General features: G+C 35.2%; 1 protein-coding gene across 13 annotated transcripts in view; it reads left to right on the top strand.

Annotated features, from left to right (window-relative positions):
• MYCBP2 (MYC binding protein 2) overlaps window positions 1–26,093 on the top strand; it is a 279,427-nt gene that overhangs the window by 64,092 nt on the left and 189,242 nt on the right. For 12 of the 13 annotated variants that reach the window (XM_073795323.1, XM_073795327.1, XM_019920881.3 and 9 more), the window contains exons 9-17: window positions 1,580–1,653; window positions 1,793–1,931; window positions 3,230–3,306; window positions 4,169–4,373; window positions 5,899–6,063; window positions 8,381–8,539; window positions 13,663–13,867; window positions 23,465–23,610; window positions 23,882–23,983. In XM_073795323.1, coding sequence (XP_073651424.1) covers window positions 1,580–1,653; window positions 1,793–1,931; window positions 3,230–3,306; window positions 4,169–4,373; window positions 5,899–6,063; window positions 8,381–8,539; window positions 13,663–13,867; window positions 23,465–23,610; window positions 23,882–23,983 — 1,272 coding nt within the window. The remainder of the gene's footprint in view (window positions 1–1,579; window positions 1,654–1,792; window positions 1,932–3,229; window positions 3,307–4,168; window positions 4,374–5,898; window positions 6,064–8,380; window positions 8,540–13,662; window positions 13,868–23,464; window positions 23,611–23,881; window positions 23,984–26,093) is intronic. The other variant, XM_073795322.1, reaches the window with a different exon arrangement.

Below are 26,093 nucleotides of genomic sequence, written 5' to 3'. Positions count from 1 at the left end.
TTCCTTGAGCTTCATGTTCCAACTTGTCTTATAGACTAGTTTATAAATAAGTTATTTTCAACCCAGCACTGATGAGCTGAAAACATACTTTTTTTCCCCTGTTGTCATTTAGCCTTGATATGTTGGCATACCTTTTATATTGTATCCCTGTGTCGTTTACTCTTCGTGTCTGGTGACAGGTTGCCTCAGATCATGAGGGTTTTTGCTACTCTTCTTGCGCCGCTTCACTCCTCACCCCTGCGTTTATCTGAAATTATAATGAGTTTTTCTTCTTTGCTTTTTAGTTTAAAATCTTACAGCTTAGAGCTTGAGAAGCATCTTTCTTGCGCCTCTTTGTATTCTGTACAGTGGACTAGGAACTCTTTCTTTCGATTTCTCCTCTCTTTGATTACCAAGTCTCTTGGGCTACCAGTGGGCCTTGTCTCCCAGTTTCTATTTCCAGTTTGTGATCACTGAATTCTCTATTTGGTAAGGGTCTGCCTGTGTTTTGCGTATTTATGATAAGGAAGTATGCTAGTATGAAGCTCCTGGGCAAAGATATAGAGTAACTCAGCTTATTTGGGTGGGCTCCATTCCTGCATTCCAAAACCAGAATTTTATGTTTTGCTGATTCAGGTGCAAATAGAAATGAAATATTATTTTTTGGTATTGTAATTAATGGAGAGATTCATCCTAGTTCTCTGCAGTTATTTTGGGAAATGCGTGTGCTTTTAGACTTGCTTGCTGAACATTTGTTTTTCCAAAAGGATACAGTTTATACTTAGATATTGAGTTGCTTGTAGTTTCATGTTATTTAGTAGCAATCACTAACACACTGTCCCACCGGTCCTTCTGTAATACTGGTATCCCTTGTTGCAATTACACTTGTGCATTATTTTGATCAAAGTATATAGTGCACTGTTCCACAGAGATATATACAGTATTGATGAAATATGGCATTTCAGCCAAAATATATGAAAACTTTCAGACAAAAAGAAACACATAACCATAGATTTGTTCTGTGAAGGGTGAACATTTAAAAAGTGTATAGCATGCTAAATGCTAATAAATACTGGGAATAAGCGTTAAACCTAAGTGGAAACGGTACAGCCAGTTCTATATTATAAAGCAAGGGATATCTGTAGTTGGACACCATAGACCTCAAATGCAGAAGTTTTAGGTCTATCTGTATTTTTCTGTGACACTAATGACTGTGATGTATGTCTGAAGGTAGAGTGTTGCCTACCTCGCATGGATTGTATTGAATTGATTATAACCACATTATAGTTTGTTCATTGTGGTGCATGTTTATTATCAGACTGTATCTAATACTAGTTCATTTTGAAATTAGGTGGGCTCTCAGGTCCTTGATTATGGAAGATTTATAAATGTAAGCACAAAATGTAATGCGTATTATTAGTTGGATTGTTTAGTTTCTGCTAATTTGTAACTCTTTATTAAAAAGCACAGTCTCCCTTTGAGTTTAAATTACCTTTATTGTGTGGAGAACTCTCATTCTGACTTCAACAGAGGAGTAAAGTCATTTTGTGAGGTGTTTATTTATATTGTAATGTAATTGCTGTTTCTTCCTCTTGCACAGATTGCCACACTGAAGGTCAAAATATTTTATTCACTGATGGAGAATATATTAATCAGATAGCTGCTTCCAGAGATGTAAGTATTCTGAGTCATGAGAAGCTGGTATAAATGGAATCTTTTTCTCGTAAATTATTTGATTTTTATTAGATGGAAAGTAGAGCCTTAGAAGATCAATTCATGTAACAAAATACCGTGGATGTTTTATTTCTCTTAGGATGGCTTTGTTGTCAGAATATTTGCCACAAGCACTGAGCCTGTGCTACAACAAGAATTACAACTTAAGCTGGCCAGAAAATGCTTGCATGCCTGTGGTATCTCACTATTTGATCTGGAAAAGGACTTGCATATTATAAGTAAGATGGTCAAAAAAACCTTTCTCCTACATTTTAATTATCAGATTCTTTATTCCTTAGAAAACTAACATTGTGTTTTCAACATTGTAGCTTATATTAGGTAGCTGTTTTGCTGTCTGTTACTATGAAGCACACTTAACGAATTAATATGTACAAATAACTAGGAGTAACTTGAAGCCTTTGATTTTTATTTGAACAGGCTTTCAGGATAGTCATAGAATGGTCCCGTGGATTGTGAAAATGGTAATTGGCCTAACGTTTGATTTAAGAATCTTTCATTTGGATACAGAAATGCAGACGTCCACAGAATATTTCTTGGACTTAGTATACTTACTCTTGCAGTGTCATAGTAGTAGTTAGGATTACTAGTTTCCATGAGGGTCTCAATTTTGGTTTGCCGTACTGTTCCTGGTTTAATAATTCCATTTATTAACTTGTGGGATTCCTTGCAAGACCCAACTTTTTTGACTGTTATTAAATTTATTAAACTTCATTAGTGATTTACTTTGCATTTGTGTAGTATTTTTGTTTTTCCATAGAAAAATATTGTATTGAACTCATAGTTTTTGGGTTTCACAATCCCATAAGCTCATTAGTAGTTTGTATAATTGGACAAACTCATAAAATGTGCTATATATGATTATTTACTCATAGTTTCACAATTTGAAAATGTGCATAAGGGTTTTTGTGTGTATGTGCACACATATGTATTCAAATTCATGGATTAGCTACATGAAATGTTCTCCTATAGAAAAAAGCTTGGAAGAGGGAATCTGAAATACCTTAATTCAGATATCTGAATGGCATTGTTCAAGCCCAGACGCTTCATGTCAGGACTTACTTCACCAAGCTTTATATATTTGCTCATTTGTAAGCCAAGCAGTATAGTTGTGAGGATCAAATAGGAAAAGGCTCATGCATTCTATAATGCCTGATAGCTAATAGATGCCCAATGAAAATTAGTTCATTCATTAATTCAAGAAATATGGCTGACATTGATTTAAACAATTTTTTTAACATTAAAAAAATAATTTGGCACTAATTTGAAACAAATTAAGGAGCTTATGGTAACTTTATCTTTCCTTGGAGTAGTGTGGCTACTGTTAATATTTTTTTAAATTGAGGCATATGACATACCCTGTCATCCTTGTTTTTGAGTGATACTAATTGAATTGACTTTTTCATCACTCAAACTAACACAAGTTGTGCTTGAAATTATTTTTATTTATTTATTTTTTGCTTGAAATTATTCATATTAAAAATGTAACAGTATTTATTAAGTCTTGTTGTATTATCAGGTACTGGATTTGATGAGGAGTCAGCAATTCTTGGTGCAGGACGAGAGTTTGCACTAATGAAAACAGCAAATGGAAAGGTAAATTATTCTTTTAGGATTAAAAATTACATTATCTGCTTTAAGAGATAGTTGGTATAATCAGTTGATTAGCTTACATAGTTCACATGTTTAAACATAATCGTATTTTAAAGTTTGATTAAAATTTTTTTATATAGTAAAATTTTATGTTGAAATAATATAAAAGAAAACTGTAACATTTGAGTATAAAACTTCATAAACTTTATAAAATTTAACCTTTTTACAGATATTTACTTTAATTATGGAGCTCTTTGTGTAATTTCTTGAGCTGGGGTGAATTCACATTCGGGTTTATTTTGAATAGGTCATCCCTTGCCAATTTTTGTAAATGTGCGGACACATATAGACTACGAGGTGGGGAAGTAGGAGCATGTACAATTAAGTTATAGATTGTAGACATCTATTTATAGAGGTGGAAGATTTTTTTCTTATCTGGTGGGTGTGAGGATAAAGTAAGGTAATTAAAAGAATGCTGAAAATTAAAATTATGAGGCATATACAGTATATTTGTATGTAAGCCATTTTTGGGAAATGAATTGACAGTTTTATGAATTTCCTTCTGTTGTATGTTTGGAGTATATTTATGGCATGTATTTATTCATACCTATTCAGGATACTTATGAAAGATGATAAGTATCCTGAGTAGATATGAAAAAACTATTGTGAACTGTATATTTTTGGAAAAATATGCCTATTTCTCTCCTGTTCAGCTCTCAGAAGTTGAATAGTAGTAAAGAAAGAGTTTGAGTTCTTGTTATTTTTATTTTCAATAAAGTATGGAGGTTTTTTTCTCTCATGTGAAACCTGGTGCACTACTTCAAAAGGCACTATAATTCCTTTTTTTTTTTTTTAATGTGTTAAGATATATTACACTGGCAAATACCAGAGTCTCGGAATCAAACAAGGGGGTCCTTCAGCAGGAAAATGGGTTGAGCTACCAATTACGAAATCCCCAAAGATTGTGCACTTCTCAGTTGGACATGATGGCTCTCATGCCCTGTTAGTTGCAGAAGATGGAAGCATATTCTTTACAGGATCTGCTAGTAAAGGAGAAGATGGAGAGTCAAGTGAGTGGACTATTCAGTAAAAATACTGTGGAATTTATTAACATAAGATATATCAATTTCAACAGCACTAACCTTCCCAAGTTAATAGAAGATTTTATATTGAGGAATATTCAGTTAATGGTTGTGGTGTACTGTTCATTAAAGAACTATGATTGCTGATTTCATACTAGAGTTCATATTCATGAATTTTTATATGCCTTATGCATTACATACATGGCTATTTATCTGTTTTGTCAATTGGTGTTATTTTTAAAAATTTATTCCAATATATTATTTTAGAAAGAATATTTTAGAAGTAATATATTGGAAATTTTGCAAAGAGTATATATTTCACAGTGAGGTAAACCTTATGTAAATTGTATAATAGTGTCAGTTATGAAACACTGTTCTTGGTGTTATTTCATTGTGATAAAATTCCTAAGCAATGAAAAATTAAAGGATTTTTATTGTTTATCTCTTAGCTTTCCTATGCTTCTGTTCAGTTTTCCTCAAAGGGTCATTTTTCTGTTTTTGTAACTTCTCTTGTACATTATACATTGTAGTAGTTGGGGTAGCATCTTATGAGGATTAGGTTTGAAGTCAACATCTAATGTAGAAATCATGTGTAAATAAATGTTATCCTGAAAAAAATCCCTTCAAATAACCATGAAGTGTATTACCATACCTCAGAAACTTCAGCCCAGCCAGTTTTTCCTTCTAGCGTTTGGAGGACATCATTCTTCCTTTGCTTAAGCACCAGATGACTTAGTTGTTGTATATAAGTATATAAATCATGTTATAAGAAAAGTTATAGTGGTATTTTAATCCCAGAATTGTACCCAACACAGCAATATGTTTTTAATCAGAAGGGCATGCAAAAACTGGGATTGACTAAGGGAACAAAAGATTGGCATTTCCCATCTTTTGCTCAATTCAGGGATTTAGTTTTTGAGAGCAGAGGCTGCTTAAATCATCTACGTTTAAATTTGTTTGCTCTCCCTCCATATGCATATTTCCTTTCAATCTCTGACTAGGTGTAGCTGCTTAATAAATATGTGTTGAATGAATGAGGAACTGATTTTTCTTTCCAGGATCTATTGGAGGAATACATGTGCAATAGAGTTTGAGAGTAAAGGGATTTAAAAAAATTATATATATATTTATTATATATATATATAACTTTACATATTTATATTTTATATAAATATAATATATATATATGAGATAATGGAATGGTATTGATAATACAAGTGCTAATCTAGAGATTGGGCTACCCAGAAGTTTGGTAGAAAATTGGTGTTTCTTATTGGGAATTTCAGTGTACTACAAAGAAGAGGATCTGATAGCAACAGCCTAATAGACATTTAATGAGATGAGGCTTTCAGATTGACTCATTTAATTGACATGTTGGGAAGCCCAGGCCTTTGTGAAAATAAATAAATAAAGTGTATGATAAGTGAAGATGATATGTTTTTCCTTGGGCTTTATATACAAATCATTATTTTTATTTGTACATAGATGCCTTAAATTATTATTTTTTTTTAAGCTAAGAGCAGACGGCAATCAAAACCTTATAAACCTAAAAAGATAATTAAGATGGAAGGGAAGATTGTGGTGTATACAGCCTGCAATAATGGAAGTAGTTCTGTTATTTCTAAAGATGGAGAGCTATACATGTTTGGAAAAGATGCCATTTACTCTGATAGTTCAAGTAAGTTAATTTAAACACCGTTTCACTTTTATGCACAGAAAGTCCTATACTAGACTTTATGTATTACAAAGATATATCTAGAAAATTAACATTTGTAGCACGCTTTCTCTACATTTTTCACATTCCTTTCTAAGTACAGTGTTTTGTTCTTCCTTCCTGCCTTATTGCTGGGAACAGTGTCACTGGCTTCCTGCAGAGCTAATCATGGGGCTTGACTAGGGCAGCTCTACCTTAGCTGTTACTTTCTCTGGAAAGCTCTCCCTAGGCTCAGTTAGACGCTCCTGTGACATGTTCCTGGTGGTACCCTGGGGACATGATTTTCATAACTAGCAAATTTATAACTGATGGATTATTTATCTCCTCCTATTGTTAGGTAGTTAGAGAAAAGCTCTCTCTGTCTTATTTACTATTATATCCCCAGTGCCCAGCACAGTGTCTGGTGCATGGTCGGGTCTCAGGAATTACTTGTTAAGTGACTGAGTGACTGATAACTACAAGTAGTGGATATGAGGGATAGAACTAGCCAAATAAAGGGTTTTATATTTATAAACTGTAATCTCAAAAACTTGTCATATTTGGTTGTTATATTTTCTTTCTAGCATTTAGAAATGAGTATAATGATTGTGGCAACGCACTTGGAAGGGTTTTGTATGAAGTAAATATGTAAAAGCCTATAAATTTCTCTGTAAAAAGGAATTCAGAATTAACGAAGTTTCTGATTAGAGGCTTAGGTGATTGTCTCATGCGGGGGAAATGACATATATCAAACGTTTATAACTGTCCATTATTAATTTGAACTGTGCTCAGGTGACTCATGAGATGGTTTAATGTGGTAATATCTAGAGTCTCAATTGGCCTCACCTGTCAGAGTGAATCAAAATTTGGAGGTGGGCTCATGTATAGTTTAAAAATAATATTCAGTGTAACTATTGCTTGCTAAAATCCTCTTGGCTAAGGCTTATGGAAACTTGTGCATTTATTCAGCATATAGTTATTGAGAACTAACAATATGTCAGGGATTGGTGGACCAGACTAGACATGATCCCTTTCCCTTTGAGGCTCTGAGAGACAGTTGGACATTACAGAACTTAAGTGTTAGAGATCTGTGGTCTAATGGTTATGGATATAGACTCAGACCCTGGCATGGCCACTTTTTATTTGGCTAACTAGCTTAAATTACGTAACTTTTCAGAGCTTTTCTTAACTTTTCATTTTTTTTTCCACCCGTAAAAGGGAGCTAATGATAATACCTGCTTCCTATGGTTCTTACAAGGTTATAGGAGATAATGCTTATGAAATGCTTAGAACAGAGCCTGGCACATGTAAGGGCTCAAGACATGTCAGCTAATACTGTTAATAATAGTAAATACTATTTCTGTATATACATATCTTTTTCAAGTATGCTAAGTACTAACAAGGGGAGTTTTTGAGGTATGCTTAACCAAAAGACTTAAGTTAGTATAGGGTGAAAGGGAAGGTCACCTTAAGGAAGTGGTATCTGAACTAGTAATATAGAATAGTTTTGCCAAAGTGTGGTATGAGAATTATATTATTTGTGATTTAAATAAAACAAATACTTCAACTTTTTAAAAATGTTTATATTTTAGTGTATGTTATAAATACTCAACAATCTTTGATTTTTACTGTTATTACTACTGAATAAGTTAAAATGCTTTAGTCAAATTTAAAATTGACGCAAAAAATATTAAGATAATATGAGTGGCACTTGGATATGGCAACTATAATGAATGCAATATGTGAATAAGTGAAATTTAGGAACTACCTGTACGTTGGATTGTGGAAGAAAGCATTGTAGATTAAAAATGATCGAAAAATACTGCTTTGGAAAATCTCGCAGGTTTCTACAAAAACAATGTTATTTCAGAATACTCTGGTGAGTATTTTACTCTGTTTTGCTGAGGCAGGTCAAAGCAAGTAAAGTACATGATTCAAAGGTTCCTTTGTTCTTGGGTCAGGAAAGTTTGAAATCTAGTGACCCTTCTGAGAATTGTTGAGAGGTGCTGCCACTTAGAGCAAGCGTTCAGGAGAAGCAGGCTTGAGCTAAATGCCAGAGTAAAGATTTGTCCCAAGTCTAGATGATAACATTTTAAGATTTTGAAGCTTTATTAAAAAATTATAAAATTAATTTACTGATACCCTGCCCATCTTTTGGCTACTATTTCCCATTTTGGTGGATTATTTTATCCCAGAAATGAAAAGTTCTGCGTTGAAGTGGTCCTTTTACGTTACTGATGATTTAGTAGGCCCAGAAAGGCTTCTTTTGTTGTTTCTTACCAAGTTTGTATCTTTCCTGTAGGTTTGGTAACAGATTTGAAGGGCCATTTTGTAACTCAGGTAGCTATGGGCAAAGCTCATACTTGTGTTTTAATGAAGAATGGAGAAGTTTGGACATTTGGTGTGAATAATAAAGGACAATGTGGACGAGACACTGGTGCCATGAACCAAGGTGGGAAAGGTAGGTGTTTAATGTGTGGATATTAAATTTTGTGTTGTTTTTTTCAATAGTTTTTCAGAACACCATGGTGAAGAATCTTACTCTTTAAAAAACAAGTGGCTTTTTGATTTCATACTTAAAAATTATGAAAACTACTAAATTTCTTATTTATTTGTCAGTCTGTCACTCACTGGAATAATCAATATACTTTAGACTTCTAATTTCTGAGCCAATGAGCTTGCTTACTTGTATTTTTTTCTTAATTTTATATGAAATGTAATAGCACTTCTTTGATTTAGCATCTTTAGTGGTTGAATTATCTCAGAAAAGTGCATTTTTGAAACTCTTTGTTATTCGGTCCTTTTATACCCCATGTTTCAGTTATAACAATTTTTGGCAGCAGTCTATCTGCAAATATTATCTTCCTGTTTAACAGCATGTACTACCTGTAATTTAATCAGTTCTTGACAGCTAAGAGTGATCTGTAAGAATACTTGACCTTTTATCAAGAGTGAAATTGTAGGTGCACCTTATATACTGTATCCTTTGCCCCAACACTCAGGCTGTTGAAGAAGGATGAGAGGGGTTAATCCTTTGCCATGTTTGTTGTGGGTTTTTTGTTTGTTTGTTTGTTTTTTGGTTATAGTTGTGTCTACCTCATTCTTACTCTCAGGTTTTACTTCTAGCTGCTATCAGTGTTGTCCTATACCCTTCACTCCAGTTTCAGGTTTTCTCTTTTTAATTTTGTATGGCTGGAGAATAGGAAATAGAGACATATTACTAGAATTAAGCACTAAACTGTGTTTAAAGCATGAATGGGTTTGAGGATTAATATTTGTATAAATTAACAAAAACAAGTTTAGTCTTTTGGGGGACTTCTTGATGGCAGGCTCATCTGGATATCAGGAGCCCTCTATTTTTTTCTTCACCTTATTTATATTTGTGTGTATTTAAAATACTTTAATTTTTAAAAGAGCAAGTCTATTAGAGCATATTGATTTTAAAGAAGAGGGAAGAACAAAATGAAATGAATCACTCCAAAATGGAAATTTTTTTTCTTCTTGCTGAACTCATGAGCCATGGATTTGGATAACACCTACTAGGCATAAAGGAGAGAAGCAGCTTAGTTTTCTATATATAGTATAAATATAGATTAAATTATATTTTATAAGAGTTCTGAACTGAATAAAACTGTTCTTTATTATCCTGAAACTATGTTTACACCTATGTTCTGGATTCTTAAGTTAAATTTTGTAATAACCAAAATGAAATTGTTAAAAGTTGTTTTTACTTATAAATCACACCCACTCTGTTAGTAAGTAATGCATTAGAAAGCAAACTGGTAGCCGTAAGACACATAATGAATACAGATTGCAGAGTTGCAAAGAAATAAAGGATTTTTTAAAAGATGTTTTTAAAAAGAAAACAGGAAAAGTACAGAAAATAATATTGCAGTGTAAAAAAATTGTGTATCTACCACTATGTCTTACCATTTTTCAGTAAAAAAATATATAGATAAGATTCAAGTGGCCCACGTTCCCCTTCTAAGACTTATTATTGTACTCCATCTCGCTCCAGAATTAGTCATGATCATGATTTTGATTAATATCCTTTCGGTCATGTTCCTGTATTTGTACTTGTTTTTATATATTTTGTATATTATATGCTCATACTTTACACATAAAAGATGATTTTTATAAGTGCTAATCTATTTATATTTTTCTGTAAACTTTTTTTTTAATCTCACCATTGTGTTTGAAATATAGTGACACTGGTACATATAAATCTAGATGACTCATGTTAACTGCTGTGTAATAAACCGTGCGACTAACATATCACAGTTTATCCATTCTCCTGCTGATAGATGAGTTATTTCCAGTTTTTCACTATTATAAATAATTTTAAAACCTCCTTTATTCATGTTTCCTGGCAGAAGTGTGTGAGACTTTTCTCTAGTGTTGTAGATTTCAGCTTTGCTAGATTTTTCTTGAAAGAGGTTGTGCCAATGGATATTCTTAGAAGGAAAGTCTGATTTTCCATATCACACTAATAGTATTGACAGACTGATTTTTGTCATTTTGATGGCTATGACATGGTTTTTCATTGTAATTTTTTGTTATATTGAAGTATAACATACATGCAGAAAAGTACACATAGCGTAAGTGCACACCTTGATGAATTGTCACAAAATGAACAACACATTCATGTAATCAGCACCAAGATCAGGAATATTACCAGCATCCCAGGAAGCCCCCACTTACGTGCCTCTCCAGTTACTATCTACCTCTCCACTTAACACTATAAATTAGTTTTGCATACATTTGTACTTTATGTAAATGGAATCATGTAGTATGAGTTCTTTCGTGTCTAGTTTCTTTTCATTCAGCTTTATGAGATTGATCCGTATTGTTGCCAGCTAGTTATATATTGTTCATTCTCATCGTTGTATAGTATTAAATTGTGTGAATATACCACAGTTTTAAAATCTTTTCTAGTATTATGGACATTGGGGTAGTTTCTAGTTTGGCTTGTGTTAGTGTTGCTCTGAACATTCTAGTAAATGTTGGTGAAAATATGAGTGCCCTTTTTTGGGGTATTTAACTAGGAGTAGAATTACTGAGTCTCTCTTGTAATTTGCATTCCCTCAACTATTAATAGTGAGTTAGATTCTCTTCAAACTTTTCTTGTTTGCTTGCCTTTTTTTCTATTGATTTGTAGGAATTTTTTGTATATTGTGTTGTATGCCTTGCAAATATCTTTGACCAACCTGTGGCTTATCTTTTACATTTATTTATGGTTTCATTTGTTATATATAATTTAAAAATTTTGACAAGTTCTTCATTGTCTTTCCTTACAAATTTTTGCTTTATGTAGTCAGGTTGGGGCCTTTATTTTCCATGTGAATTAGAATCAGTTTTTTTACTTGTCACTGTGATTGGGATTGCTTTGAATTTAGAGATTAATTTAGCATGATAGTTATAGTACTGTTGGGATGATTAAATGAGTAATACATATAGAGCCAGTTACAAGTAAATGCTCGATGTAGTTTAGCTATTGTTGTTGTTAAAAATATGACTTATGCCTTCTTAAGGATTTCTTTATTCTAACTCTTGACATAGTTATCCAATACTTGGTCATCTAATTTCTCAACCTGTCCACAGATTAGAATTGGCAAAAATAAAAAAGATTATGTCTCCTATGAGTTCATTTGTACTGAGTCTGTTATAAGTGTAAGTGGTCAGAGAATAAGGTTGACTAAGAATAAGTGATGAAGTGAGTAAGATAGAACCTTGTCTTTGAGGATCTAGGTCTGCTATGAAAGACAAACATAAAAAATAATTACTTGATTCCCACAGATTTGCTTTTTCATTTCATGGACTTGTAGCACTATATGTTCTTCATAATTCTGTCACAGTTGTATGTTTATACCTTGCAGTATGGTTATTTGATTAATGTCAATTTTTCTTACTAGCTTGCAAGCTTTATAATTGCTCATTATCATAGTCCTCAGTGCCTAGAGCAGAGATCTGCAAACCATAATCTGATGCTTTATCTTCTCTGTGGCCTGTTTCTTTATGGCCCTTCAAGCTAAGAATGTATATTATATTTATAAAGGGTTATTTTTTTAAAAATGTGACATAGACTTATGTGGCCCCCAAAGCCTAAATTATTTACAATCTAGCCCTTTACAAAAAAGTTTGCTGACTCTGACATGAAGGAATGCCTGGGGCATAGTTGGTGTTCAATCAAAAAAAAATAGTTGAGTGAATTATAACACAATTAAATAAGTTGTAATTGAGGTATAAACAGGCTTTGAAGAGATAATCACTTACCCTGGAAAAAACTGTAAGTGCTTTCATAGGAAATGACCTCCAAGTTGAGTTTTTGAAGGCTGAAAAGGAGTTTCTCTGGTAGATGAGATAGGAAGAGGCATCCGATGAATGAGGCAGAGAGATACAGGTGGAGCAGGAATGAGCAAAGGCCCTGAGCATGTGAAAGGACACAGGATGTTTGTAAAGCAGAGGGAATTTAGGTTCAGCTGGAATACAGTTTGCATGGAGGAAATGAGGTTGGAGAAAATCGGGAGCCATGTTGTGACTGACTGTATCTTGCTAAGAAGTTTTGTTCTTTTGAAGACCTTTGAAAGTCATGGGAGGTTTGTAAATTGTGAAGTCATAGGATCAAATACATATTTTAAGAAGCTGATTTCCGGGCTTCCCTGGTGGCGCAGTGGTTAAGAATCCAGCTGCCAATGCAGGGGACATGGGTTCAAGTCCTGGTCCAGGAAGCTCCCACATTCCACGGAGCAACTAAGCCTGTGCGCACAACTACTGAGCCTGCGCTCTAGAGCCTGTGCTCTGCAACAAGAGAAGCCACCACAATGAGAAGCCCGCACACTGCCACAAAGAGTAGCCTCTGCTCACCGCAACTAGAGAAATCCTGCATGCAGCAATGAAGACCCAACGCAGCCAAAAATAAATAATAAATTAAATAAATTTATTAAAAAAAAAAAGCTAATTTCCAACAATGAGAGGATGTTCTAGAGTGGACGAACTCTTGGCTTTTAGAATGTGGTTAGGAGACTTTCTTTGGTCTGTTGAACAAAAGTATTTGCGGTGAGGATGGAAAGTAGGGACTAAAATCAGAAAAAATTAGACGTACGAGTGACAGAAAGTAACAGCTACGAGATACTCCTGCCATCACTGCCTCTTTTTTTTTTTTTTTTTTTTTTTTTTTGCGGTACACGGGCCTCTCACTGTTGTGGCCTCTCCCGTTGTGGAGCACAGGCTCCGGACGCGTAGGCTCAGCAGCCATGGCTCACGGGCCCAGCCGCTCCGCGGCATGTGGGATCTTCCCGGACCGGGGCACGAACCCGCGTCCCCTGCATCGGCAGGTGGACTCTCAACCACTGCGCCACCAGGGAAGCCCTAGATATATCTTTTGGCAGAAAGGAAATGGAGAGAGCATTTATTAGTGGTCCCTAAATTAAATTTTATTTTTGTTCCTCTAATATTTTATCATTCCTGTGTATATCCATTGGGATTAGTATGTGTTCTACATTTTTTAAATTGGGAAATAAAATTACCAGTTTTTTAGACATGGGAATAATCTAGATGAAAATTATAAACTGATCTTTCAAATAGGGTTTGGAGTTGAAAATATGGCAACAGCAATGGATGAGGACCTGGAAGAAGAGCTAGATGATAAAGACGAGAAGTCCATGATGTGTCCTCCAGGCATGCATAAGTGGAAGCTGGAGCAGTGCATGGTGTGCACCGTGTGTGGAGACTGTACCGGTTATGGAGCCAGCTGTGTCAGCAGTGGACGTCCGGACAGAGTCCCTGGAGGGTAAGAGAATGATTAAGACTCAGGATAAAATAATAGTAGAAATTACGCAAAACACATTCCTTTTCAAAGTTATTCTAGAGTTCATTCTGTTGTGTTGTTCTTAAAGGCACACTGGCATGTAATTATAATTCTTATAATTCTACTATAATTTACTTCAGTGTTATTTTATTGTGCTTTTCTTTCATTTGATTTCTTTAAACCTTTTACTTTATTTTACTTTATTTATTTTTTAACATCTTTATTGGAGTATAATTGCTTTAAAATCATGTATTAGTTTCTGCTTTATAACAAAGTGAATCAGCTATACATATACATAAATCCCCATATCTCCTCCCTCTTATGTCTGCCTCCCACCCTCCCTATCCCAACCCCCCATCCCACCCCTCTAGGTGGTCACAAAGCACCAAGCTGATCTCCCTGTCCTATGCGGCTGCTTCCCACTATTTTACGTTTGGTAGTATATATATGTCAGTGCTACTCTCTCACTTTGTCCCAGCTTACCCTTCCCCCTCCCCATATCCTCAAGTCCATTCTCTACATCTGCAGCATTATTCCTGTCCTGCCCCTAGGTTCATTAGAACCATTTTTTTTTTTTTTTAGATTCCATATATATGTGTTAGCATATTGTATTTGTTTTTCTCTTTCTGACTTCACTCTGTATGACAGACTCTAGGTCCATCCACCTCACTGCAAATAACTCATATCCTGCTACTTTATCAAATTCATTGATTAGCTCTAGTAGTTTTCTGGTAGCGTCTTTAGGATTCTCTATGAATAGTGTCATGTCATCTGCAAACAGTGACGGCTTTACTTCTTCTTTTCCATTTTGGATTCCTTTTATTTCTTTTTCTTCTCTGATTGCTGTGGCTAAAACTTCCAAAACTATGTTGAATAAGAGTGGTGAGAGTGGGCAACCTTGTCTTGTTCCTGATCTTAGTGGAAATGGTCTCAGTTTTTCACCATTGAGAATGATGTTGGCTGTGGGTTTGTCATATATGGCCTTTATTATGTTGCGGTAAGTTCCTTCTATGCCTACTTTCTGGAGGGTTTTTATCATAAACGGGTGTTGAATTTTGTCAAAAGCTTTTTCTGCATCTATTGAAATGATCATATGGTTTTTATCCTTCAATTTGTTATATATGGTGTATCACATTGATTGATTTGCGTATATTGAAGAATCCTTGCATTCCTGGCGTAAACCCCAATTGATCATGGTGTGTGATGCTTTTAATGTGCTGTTGGATTCTGTTTGCTAGTATTTTGCTGAGGATTTTTGCATCTATGTTCATCAGTGATATTGGGCTGTAGTTTTCTTCCTTTGTGACATCTTTGGTTTTGGTATCAGGGTGATGGTGGCCTTGCAGAATGAGTTTGGGAGTGTTCCTCCCTTTGCTATATTTTGGAAGAGCTTGAGAAGGATAGCTGTTAGCTCTTCTCTAAATGTTTGATAGAATCCGCCTGTGAAGCCATCTGGTCCTGGGCTTTTGTTTGTTGGAAGATTTTTAATCAGAGTCTCAATTTCAGTGCTTGTGATTGTCTGTTTGTGTTTTCTATTTCTTCCTGGTTCAGTCTCAGAATATTGTGTTTTTCTAAGAATTTGTCCATTTCTTCCAAGTTGTCCATTTTATTGACATAAAGGTGCTTGTAGTAATCTCTCATGATCTTTTGTATTTCTGCAGTGTCAGTTGTTACTTCTCCTTTTTCATTTCTAATTCTATTGATTTGAGTCTTCTCCCTTTTTTTGTTGATGAGTCTGGCTAATGATGTATCAATTTTGTTTATCTTCTCAAAGAACCAACTATTAGTTTTTTTGATCTTTGCTATCGTTTCCTTCATTTCTAATCTGATCTTTAAGATTTCTTTCCTTCTGCTAACTTTGGGGGTTTTTTTGTTCTTCTTTCTCTAATTGCTTTAGGTGTAAGGTTAGGTTGTTTATGTGGGATGTTTCTTGTTTCTTGAGGTAGGATTGTATTGCTATAAGCTTCCCTCTTAGAACTGCTTTTGCTGCATCCCATAGGTCTTGGGTCGTTGTGTTTTCATTGTCATTTATTTCTAGGTATTTTTTGATTTCTTCAGTAATCTCTTGGTTATTAAGTAGTGTATTGTTTAGCCTCCATGTGTTGGTATTATTTCAGATTTTTTCCTGTGATTGATATCTAGTCTCATAACATTGTGTTCAGAAAAGATAGTTGATGCGATTTCAATTTTCTTAAATTTACCAAGGCTTGATTTGTGACCCACGCTATGATCTATCCTGGAGAATGTTCCATGAGCACTTGAGAAGAAAGTGTATTCTGTTGTTTTTGGATGGAATGTCCTATAAATATATATTAAGTCCTTCTTGTTTAATGTATCATTTAAAGGTTGTGTTTCCTTATTTATTTTTATTTTGGATGATCTCTCCATTGGTGAAAGGGGGGTGTTAAAGTCCCCTCCTATGAATGTGTTACTGTCGATTTCCCCTTTTATGGCTGTTAGCATTTGCCTTATGTATTGAGGTGCTCCTGTGTTGGGTGCATAAATATTTACGATTGATCCCTTGATCATTCTGTAGTGTCCTTCTTTGTCTCTTATAGTAGTCTTTATTTTAAAGTCTATTTTGTCTGATATGAGAATTGCTACTCCAGCTTTCTTTTGGTTTCCATTTGCATGGAGAGTATCTTTTTCCATCCTCTCACTTTCAGTCTGTATATGTCCCTAGGTCTGAAGTGGGTCTCTTGTAGACAGCATATATATGAGTCTTGTTTTTGTATCCATTCATCCAGTCTATGTCTTTTCGTTGGGGCATTTAATCCATTTACATTTAAGGTTATTGTCAATATGTATGTTCCTATTACGATTTTCTTAATTGTTTTGGGTTTGTTATTGTAGGTCTTTTCCTTCTCTTGTGTTTCATGCCTAGAGAAGTTCCGTTAGCATTTGTTGTAAAGCTGGTTTGGTGGTACTGAATTCTCTTAGCTTTTGCTTGTCTGTAAACATGTTAATTTCTCTGTTGAATCTGAATGAGATCCTAGCTGAGAAGAGTAATCTTGGTTATAGGTTTTTCCCTTTTGTCACTTTAAATATGTCCTGCCACTCCTTTCTGGCTTGCAGAGTTTCTACTGAAAGATCAGCTGTTAACTTTATGGGGATTCCCTTGTATGTTATTTGTTGTTTTTCCCTTGCTGCTTTTAATACTTTTTCTTTGTATTTACTTTTTGATAGTTTGATTAATGTGTGTCTTGATGTGTTTCTCCATGGATTTATCCTGTATGGGACTCTCTGTGCTTCCTGGACTTGAGTAACTATTTCCTTTTCCATATTAGGGAAGTTTTCAACTATAATCTCTTCAAATATTTTCTCAGTCCCTCTCTTTTTCTCTTCTTATTCTGAGACACCCATAATTCAAATGTTGGTGGGTTTAATGTTGTCCCAGAGGTCTCTAAGACTGTCCTCAATTCTTTTCAATCTTTTTTCTTTACTCTGCTCTGCAGTTGTTATTTCCACTATTTTATCTTCCAGGTCACTTATCCATTCTTGTGCCTCAGTTATTCTGCTATTGATTCATTCTAGAGAACTTTTAGTTTCATTTATTGTGTTATTCATCATTGTTTGTTTGCACTTTAGTTCTTCTAGGTCCTTGTTAAACGTTTCTTCTGTTTTCTCCATTCTATTTCCAAGATTTTGGATCATCTTTACTATCATTACTCAGAATTCTTTTTCAGGAAGCCTGCCTATTTCCTCTTCATTTGTTAGGTCTGGTGGGTTTTTACCTTGCTTCTTCATCTGCTTTGTGTTTCTGTGTCTTCTCACTTTGCTAACTTACTGTGTTTGGGGTCTCCTTTTCTCAGGCTGCACGTTCGTAGTTCCCGTTGTTTTTGGTGTCTGCCCCCGGTGGGTAAGGTTGGTTAAGTGGGTTTTGTAGGCTTCCTGGTGGAAGGGACTAGTGCCTGTGTTCTGGCGGATGAGGCTGGATCTTGTCTTTCTGGTAGGCAGGGCCACGTCTGGTCATGTGTTTTGGGATGTCTGTGACGTTATTATGATTTTAGGCAGCCTGTGTAGTAATGGGTGGGTTTGTGTTTCAGTCTTGCTAGTTGTTTGGCATAGGGTGTCCAGCACTGTAGCTTGCTGGCCGTTGAGTGGAGCTGGGTTTAGCGTTGAGACGGAGATCTCTGGGAGAGCTTTGGCTGAATGATATTATGTGGAGCTGGGCGGTCTCTGGTGGACCAGTGTTCTGAACTCGGCTCTCCCAACTGAGATGCACAGGCCTAAGACCCGGGCAGAGCACCAAGGCCCTGTTAGCCATATGGCTCAGAAGAAAAGGGAGAAGGAAAGAAAGAAAGAAAAGATAATGATAATAAAGTAAAATAAAGTTGTTAAAATAAAAAATAAAAAAATAATTATTAAAAATAAAAAAATTAAAAAGTAATAAAAAAATCAAAAAGAAAAAGAAGAGAGCAGCTAAACTGAAAAACAAATCCACCAATGATAACAAGTGCTAAAAACTATACTAAAAACAAAGAAACAGGACAGACAGAACCCTAGGACAAATGGTAAAAGCAAAGCTATATGCACAAAGTCACACAAAGAAGCCTAAGGATACACACTCACAAAAAGAGAAAAAGGAAAAAATATATATATATCGTTTCTCCCAAAGTCCACTGCCTCAGTTTTGGAATGATTCATTGTCTATTCAGGTGTTCCACAGATGGCAGGGTACATATGTCAAGTTGATTGTGGAGATTTCATCCGCTGCTCCTGAGGCTGTTGGGAGAGATTTCCCTTTCTCTTCCTTGTTCCTGCAGCTCCAGGGTTTCAGCTTTGGATTTGGCCCCGCCTCTGCGTGTAGGTCGCCTGAGGGCCACTGTTCTTTGCTCAGACAGGACAGCGTTAAAGGAGCAGCTGATTAGGGGGCTCTGGCTCACTCAGGCCGGGGGGAGGGAGGGGTACGGATGTGGGGCGAGCCTGCAGTGGCAGAGGCTGGCGTGAAGTTTCACCAGCCTGAGGCGCGCTGTGCGTTCTCCCGGGGAAGTTGTTCCTGGATCACGGGACCCTGGCAGTGGCGGGCTGCACAGTCTCCCTGGAGGAGAGGTGTGGACATTGACCTGTGCTCGCACACAGGTTTCTTGGTGGCTGCAGCAGCAGCCTTAGCTTTTCATGCCTGTCTGTGGTGTCCGTGCTGATAGCCGCGCCTCGCGCCCATCTCTGGAGCTTGTTTAGGTGGTTCTCTGAATGCCCTCTCCTCGCGCACCCCAAAACAATGGTTTCTTGCCTCTTCGGCAGCTCCAGACTTTTTCCCGGGCTCCCTCCCGGCTAGCCGTGGTGCACTAACCCCCCTTCAGGCTGTGTTCACGCTGCCAACCCCAGTCCTCTCCCTGGGATCCAACCTCCGAAGTCCGAGCCTCAGCTCCCAGCCCAGGCCCGGGTGAGCAGACAAGCCTCTCGGTGAGTGCTGCTTGACACCGATCCTCTGTGCGGGAATCTCTCCGCTTTGCCCTCCACACCCCTGTTACTGTGCTCTGCTCCGTGGCTCCGAAGCTTACCCCCCTCCACGGCTCCGAAGCCTCCCCCCTCCGCCACCCGCAGTCTCTGCCCACGAAGGGGCTTCCTAGTGTGTGGGAACCTTTCCTCCTTCACAGCTCCCTCCCACTGGTGCAGGTCCCATCCCTATTCTTTTGTCTCTGTTTTTTCTTTTTCTTTTGCCCTATCCAGGTACGCGGGGGGTTTCTTGCCTTTTGGGAGGTTTGAGGTCTTCTGCCAGCATTCAGTAGGTGTTGTGTAGGAGTTGTTCCACATGTAGATGTATTTCTGATGTTTTTGTGGGGAGGAAGGTGATCTCCATGTCTTACTCCTCTGACATCTTGAAGTTCTCTCTTATTTTAAATTTTTTCCTCAAGTTCCTCAGTTCATTTTATTACTTAAATTTTTATTTCACAAAAAAATGTACTTGTACATATATTGTGTTTTTATGTGTTGGTGAATCTATTTCTATGGAGTGTATTTCCAGGACTGTTACTGCTTGTTTAAAAACTATTGGGTTTTGTTTTTGTTTGTTTTGTTTATGGTGGTTAATGTTTTTAAAAAATGAAGGGTTTCTGTTTTCACTAACAGCAGTAAAAGGCAGTTTCTTTTGAAATACTTCCAGCAGCAGATCATATAATTCTTTAATTTCTGTCAATTCAGTGAATGTGAAGTGATATCTCATCATTATTTTCATATATATTTCCATGACTCACATTTTTCCTGGATATTTAAATATACTCTTCTGTGAGTTTTCTCTTAAAAACCTTTGCCTGTATTGTTTTTATCCTTAAAAACTGAAAGATGTTCTCTGAATATTCTTCATATTAACTGTTTTCTGTCTTCTCTACAAATAGTGTTTCCCAATTTACTTATGATCATATAACTAAATTAGGTTATATTCTGTTACGCAAAAGCACTTAACATTTTTAAGAAGCAAATACGTATTTCTTTGAAATTTTTGAATTTTCTATCTAGACTAGAAAGGTCTCAGTTTCTAGATGATTATATGATATCTTAAATATTCTTCAAAAAGACTGTTTTATTTCTTTTTACCTTAATAAATTTTAAAGCCAATGGATGATTATTGTTCTGATGTGGGCTAGACATCTAACTGTATTTTCTTACCAGTAGCCAGTTGTACAGTCATTACGTGTGAAATGGCTACCAGGTTTATCATTTATTATATTCCCTTATATATCAGAATCTATTTTCTGGGCCTTCCATTATTTCCCTGACCTAGTGATCTAGTCTTATGCTAATATTATGTGGTTTATGTTTTGTATGGTATTTTAACATTTGGTAAGGTTAGCTACTCTCAGTGTCTGTCTTTTTTAGTTGTTTGGGGGACTATTCTTAGTATTTAATTAAAAAAACATAAATTGAAATTGCATTTAATTTATCTGTTAGTTTTAGAAGAATTGATTTTTATGGTATTAAATATTCCCACTCAGTAACAGGATGTGTCTTTCCATTTATTCAGATTCTGTTTTTGTTTTGAATTTTGTTGGGATATAGTTGATTTACAATGTTGTGTTAGTTTCAGGTAATAACAAAGTGAGTCAGTTATACATACACATATATCCACTCTTTTTTAGATTCTTTTCCCATATAGGCCATTACAGACTATTGAGTAGAGTTCCCTGTGCTATACAGTAGGTCCTTATTAGTTATCTGTTTTATATACAGTAGTGTGTGTATGTCAATCCCAATCTTCCAATTTATCCCTCCTCCCCTTGTTACCCCCCAGTATCCATAAGTTTAGTTTCTACATCTTAACTCTATTTTTATTGATATTTTGTAGATAAAATCATTTGTAGCCTTTTTTTAGATTCTACATATAAGCGATATCATATGATATTTGTCTCTGTCTGACTTAAGCCATTATTTTAAAACAGGTCATAAATTTCCTTAATGCTTGGGTCTGTGCCTTCATTTGTAGTCTTTTCGTAAGACTGCTTTAATGCCAAAGATCTATTTATTTGTGTTGAACATGAATTTTTTCGGTGTGGAATTATCAAAATCATATAGAATACTCAATTAGGGGTATATAATTTTCTTTTGAATTGATAAATTATTCGCAATTTTAGGAGTTTGAGGAGCTGTCACTTCTAAAGTTGCGTTATTCCTGTTATAATTACCCTTTTCATTCTTGTTGGACTACTTTTTTTCCCCCAGGGTTCTATGTTGTTATCACTTTAAAGTTAATATGTGAGTTTGGCAGAATCAGAATGCAGGTTTTCCCCTAGAATCTTGGAGAGAATTTCAAGTCCTATTTTTGTGTTGCCGTTTATAGCTAATATAATATAATGGGGTAACCTTTGGGAGATCAAATTAATTATCATACATCTTTGTATTATGATAGATCTGATCTTTGTAAGATCAGATTATTTATGATAATTAGCCGACTTTGGGAAGTAGGGGGAATATTGTGAAAAAAAGCCTGAGTGAGAACAGCCACCTCCTCCTCTCTGGCTTCCCTATTTGACACCTCGTTAGTATTCAGGTGCTTCTTCCCAAATAATGTCTGGATTTCCTATGAGTATATTTCTGGGTTTATACTTGACCTAACATAGTTAAATAGATCATATATAATAGGCCTTTTCTTTTAGGCTGTGGAATATTATGATTTTTTAACAATAAATTTTCTTTGCATTTTTAGTCTGTTAAAAAATATTTTGGCTCTCTTTATCAAAGGATAGTATTTCTTCTAGAAAGCTATATACTTGGCTCTGTTTAGTGTATTTAAGCCCCTAACTTGTTTATTTTAAAGTTTAATTTGGATTAAAGAAAGATTCTGTGATTTTTTTTAAAAACAACATTGGAGTTGAAATTTATCTTTTTGGATCTTTCCCAAGCTATTTCCATTTAAAATTAAGTGTTCCCAATCTCTGAACCTAAGCCATTGATAAATGTCATGAGTGAATTTCTAAAGTCTTTGGTCCTATCTGAAGTTAATTTTTCTTCTTCTTTTTTCCCCAGAGATATACTATCAGTTTCCAATAATTATTTACAGATTTAAATGGATAGAATCTAACCAAGTACAGTAATTTCTTTATTAGTGAAGCAGAAATAAACACACAAATAAAGTCAACTTAGGAATAAATATGGAGGACACTAAGCACTATTACAGATGACTTAAATATCATAAAACTGTGACTACATATCTTAGAATAAATTTAGAATTAAACATTATTTTTAAAATAGTGCCCACGGCCAAGTTATTAGGGCCTATTATTTTTATCAGTTTGTTACTGTTGTAGTAAGTGATCTTCCAAATTGTCACTAATACTGGCTTTTGAAAGCCAGGAGTTTCACAGGGCACCTAGCTATGTGTTTCAAAACTGTTGCCAGGTAGATCCTTTCTCTTGTGTCTCCACAAATCTGGATAACCAGGGAGAGGCTCAGTGAGGCTGTCACAAGTTTTTCAGGACTGATCCAACCAAATAACTTTAAAGCTGGGACTTCGGCAGGATATGTGACTAAGAAATTAGTGTTCACCGACCCTCTAGCCAGCTTCTGGGAGTGTTCTTGTTTTCTTTTATGTTATAATCAAAGGCCATATGCTTAGTTCACAAATGATAGGAAAAGGACAAAGAAGAGGAAAAATAACAAGTAATTGGATGCAGTGAAAGAGAATGGGAGATGATGGCGTGTAAAGGAGAGGGAGGGGTAAGGAGACAGAATTCATGAAGCTGGCAAGCTGGGCTCACTCATTGAAGGCTGCCCACATCTCCCTTATCTGGGAGATAGCCATGTTGTTTGTTTGCTAACCTCTTAATACTAAAGCTGCTGGTGCCTCGCTAATTGTGAAACCTTTTTAAAGACGTTATTAATAATGGCTTTGAAGATAGCAGAATCCATTTGTCTTTTCTGTAGAAATATACCAATTATACCTATCAGGAGTGTGTAATATCTCTTCATACCTTTTAATTATTCATCTCTTCATACCTTTTCTTTAAAATTGACAAATCCTGATCTGAAGGGGTGATTTCATTGCTGATTCATTTAAGTTAATCTTAAAAGTGCGGAAAAGATGTTACGGAGTTTTAAGGAAAGAGAAGGATTTCAGTTAATAATTTATTTGTTTATTTTTAGGATCTGTGGTTGTGGTTCTGGAGAATCTGGCTGTGCTGTATGTGGATGTTGCAAGGCTTGTGCAAGAGAATTGGATGGTCAAGAGGCAAGACAAAGAGGGATTCTTGATGCAGTGAAGGAGATGATACCTTTAGACCTTCTGTTAGGTAGTATTTCTGATAGTCTAAATAACTCCTTTTAGATATGTGTTATAAAATTAAGATAATAGTTGATTATGCAGTACTCTGTGTTTGGTAACTGACAGTGTGTCATTGATTAAGGGATGAGATGCTTTTTCTCTTTTTTGCTAAGATCCTTGTGGTAAAAATCATTTGTGTTTTAGACAGTATTTTTGCTAGCTTTTACTTTCTTGAATTTCATATAGTTCTGTCATATCTATTATAAAACTAATTGACTGACTGACTGTCAATCATCTAGCTGTCCCAGTACCCGGGGTTAACATTGAAGAACACCTTCAGTTACGACAAGAAGAAAAACGGCAGCGTGTAATCAGGAGACACAGATTAGATGAAGGAAGAGGTAAGATGTAGCTGCAGAGAAAATGTATATGAAAATACATTTTCTTACCCTATACTGAGACCAGTTAAAAGTTTACAGAATAGGCTGATTTGGTAAGAAATTAAAATTAGTAACATTCTAGTAACTCATGAAAGTATTATGAAAATATTCAGGGTATTACAATTGTGCTAATAATAACATACATTTAATTCGGTAGTGTGTTTATGGCATAGGTCAACCATATTAAGAATTGCGCCATATGCCAAGCATCAAAAACTATTAGCAATGGCAATCTTTAAAAAAATACAAATTCGAAGAACTGTCCTTCACCCATATTTTGACTCATCTACTTAACTCTGAACACCAAATTAGTTTAGTATTTTAAGTTCTGATTTCTTACTCATTTACAATTATTATCATTTGGGCATAGTCTCACTGCTCTTCCTTCCAATTTAGTGCATAATTATGCTTTTATGTATCTTTCCGGAAAAAACTTATTCTGGTTATGTACAAGAAGGGTAAATTGGAGGGTCTGCAGGTTTTAATTGCAAAGATAGATTTATTATCTATCTTTTCCTCATTGTTTATGACCATTTCTCAGCCTAAAAACTACATTTAACAGTGATTATAGTAAGTCTTTTAGTATATATCCAACAAGCAGAGATAAATATAAGTATTACTAAAGTTATTCTTGCCCAATAGAATCTTTTCTTTGTAGATTAAGACAGATCGTTACAAAGGTCTGTAATTTTATTCCTCTGCTAGGCAAAATTTTGATTCAAAATATTTAGTGATATTGTATATTTTAATACTTATTAAAATGGCGTGGTATTTGATACAGGAAATAAAACCTATTACTCATTTAACCATCATTACAGACCTTTTTAGGCATTCCTTTTTTTAATATAAAATGGAGTAAGTATTGAATATAAAATATATAGCACACATGGTAATTCTGTTTTTATTAAACTTAGGTCATAAGACATCTGCTTAGAGCTTGAAGATTGTTCTTTATAGTGTCTAATAAGCAATGTTGAGGAATTGATACAGTGAATATTTGCTGTTAGTTTGGCTTTGTTTACATAAAATCATTGCCTTTAAATGATATTGTAATGAGATTAATGTATCTACTCTTATTTATATTGTATAAATGTATGAGAAAATTGCATATTAAATGTTATGTAGAGAATAGGGTAAAATTTAAGTTCTGGGTCTTTATGACACATGGTAATTAAGTGATAATTCCTTTTGTATTAATAGTATGATTTGCTTAAGGTTAATTACTAGTGATACTTTTACTACCTGTTTTTTTTTTTTTTGAAATACTAGGTTGAATCATATGAAATGACCTACAAAAAACAGCAATTTCCTACGTTTCAACCAAAGTATAGCAAATCCTTGTGATGACATTTAATTACTTGCCTAACGCTATGTATCTTATTTTTTTCTCCCCCTCTATAAAAAGCTATTCTTCTCTAGGTATAGTATATATTTCTGTATATCAGAAGTAAAAGAACATTGATGATGCACTGGTTATTCAACAAAACTTTGTGATAGCAGAATATTCTTTTGACTTTTATTTTAAAATGTATCATAGACCTTTAAAACATAAACTCTAACCCTTTAAGAGTTTAAAAAACTCCATTATTTAAATATTTATGGAAATTATTATTGTATCTGTGCTTTAACAAGCTTTCCCAGCGATTCTGAGGGTGCTGAAGTGTGAGAACCGCTGCTCTAGGGCAGTGATGTTCTAAGTTTGTTACATGGGCCTTCTACATCAGAGTCACCTGGGCCTCATGCTTCAGCATTTCTGCCTGAGGGTCCTCAATACAGATTTGAGTCACATGCACAGTGTTCTAGGGCTCTTGTTTGGCACCATGCTAGCGAGGATTGTTAGTCTCGTTTTGTCCTCATGAGGAACAGGAATGTCAAATTTTTAGTGTTCCAACTGCCACACATACATACTTGTCTTTTCTCCACACACCCCCCCCCACCCCCCTTGGCTTCTGCTTGGTGTTTTTTAGATAACTAACAGTTAGCACTCTGTTGGTAATTATGCTTATTGGTAATTGACTTTACCTGTGTTGAAATTTCAGCCTTTCAGTATTAGATTAAGTTAAATTATTTT

Source organism: Tursiops truncatus, chromosome 18 (assembly GCF_011762595.2).
Source record: "Tursiops truncatus isolate mTurTru1 chromosome 18, mTurTru1.mat.Y, whole genome shotgun sequence".
Lineage (NCBI taxonomy): Eukaryota > Metazoa > Chordata > Mammalia > Artiodactyla > Delphinidae > Tursiops > Tursiops truncatus.
The sequence above is the reverse complement of the archived record's forward strand: the minus strand, read 5'-3'. Positions and strand labels throughout refer to the sequence as shown.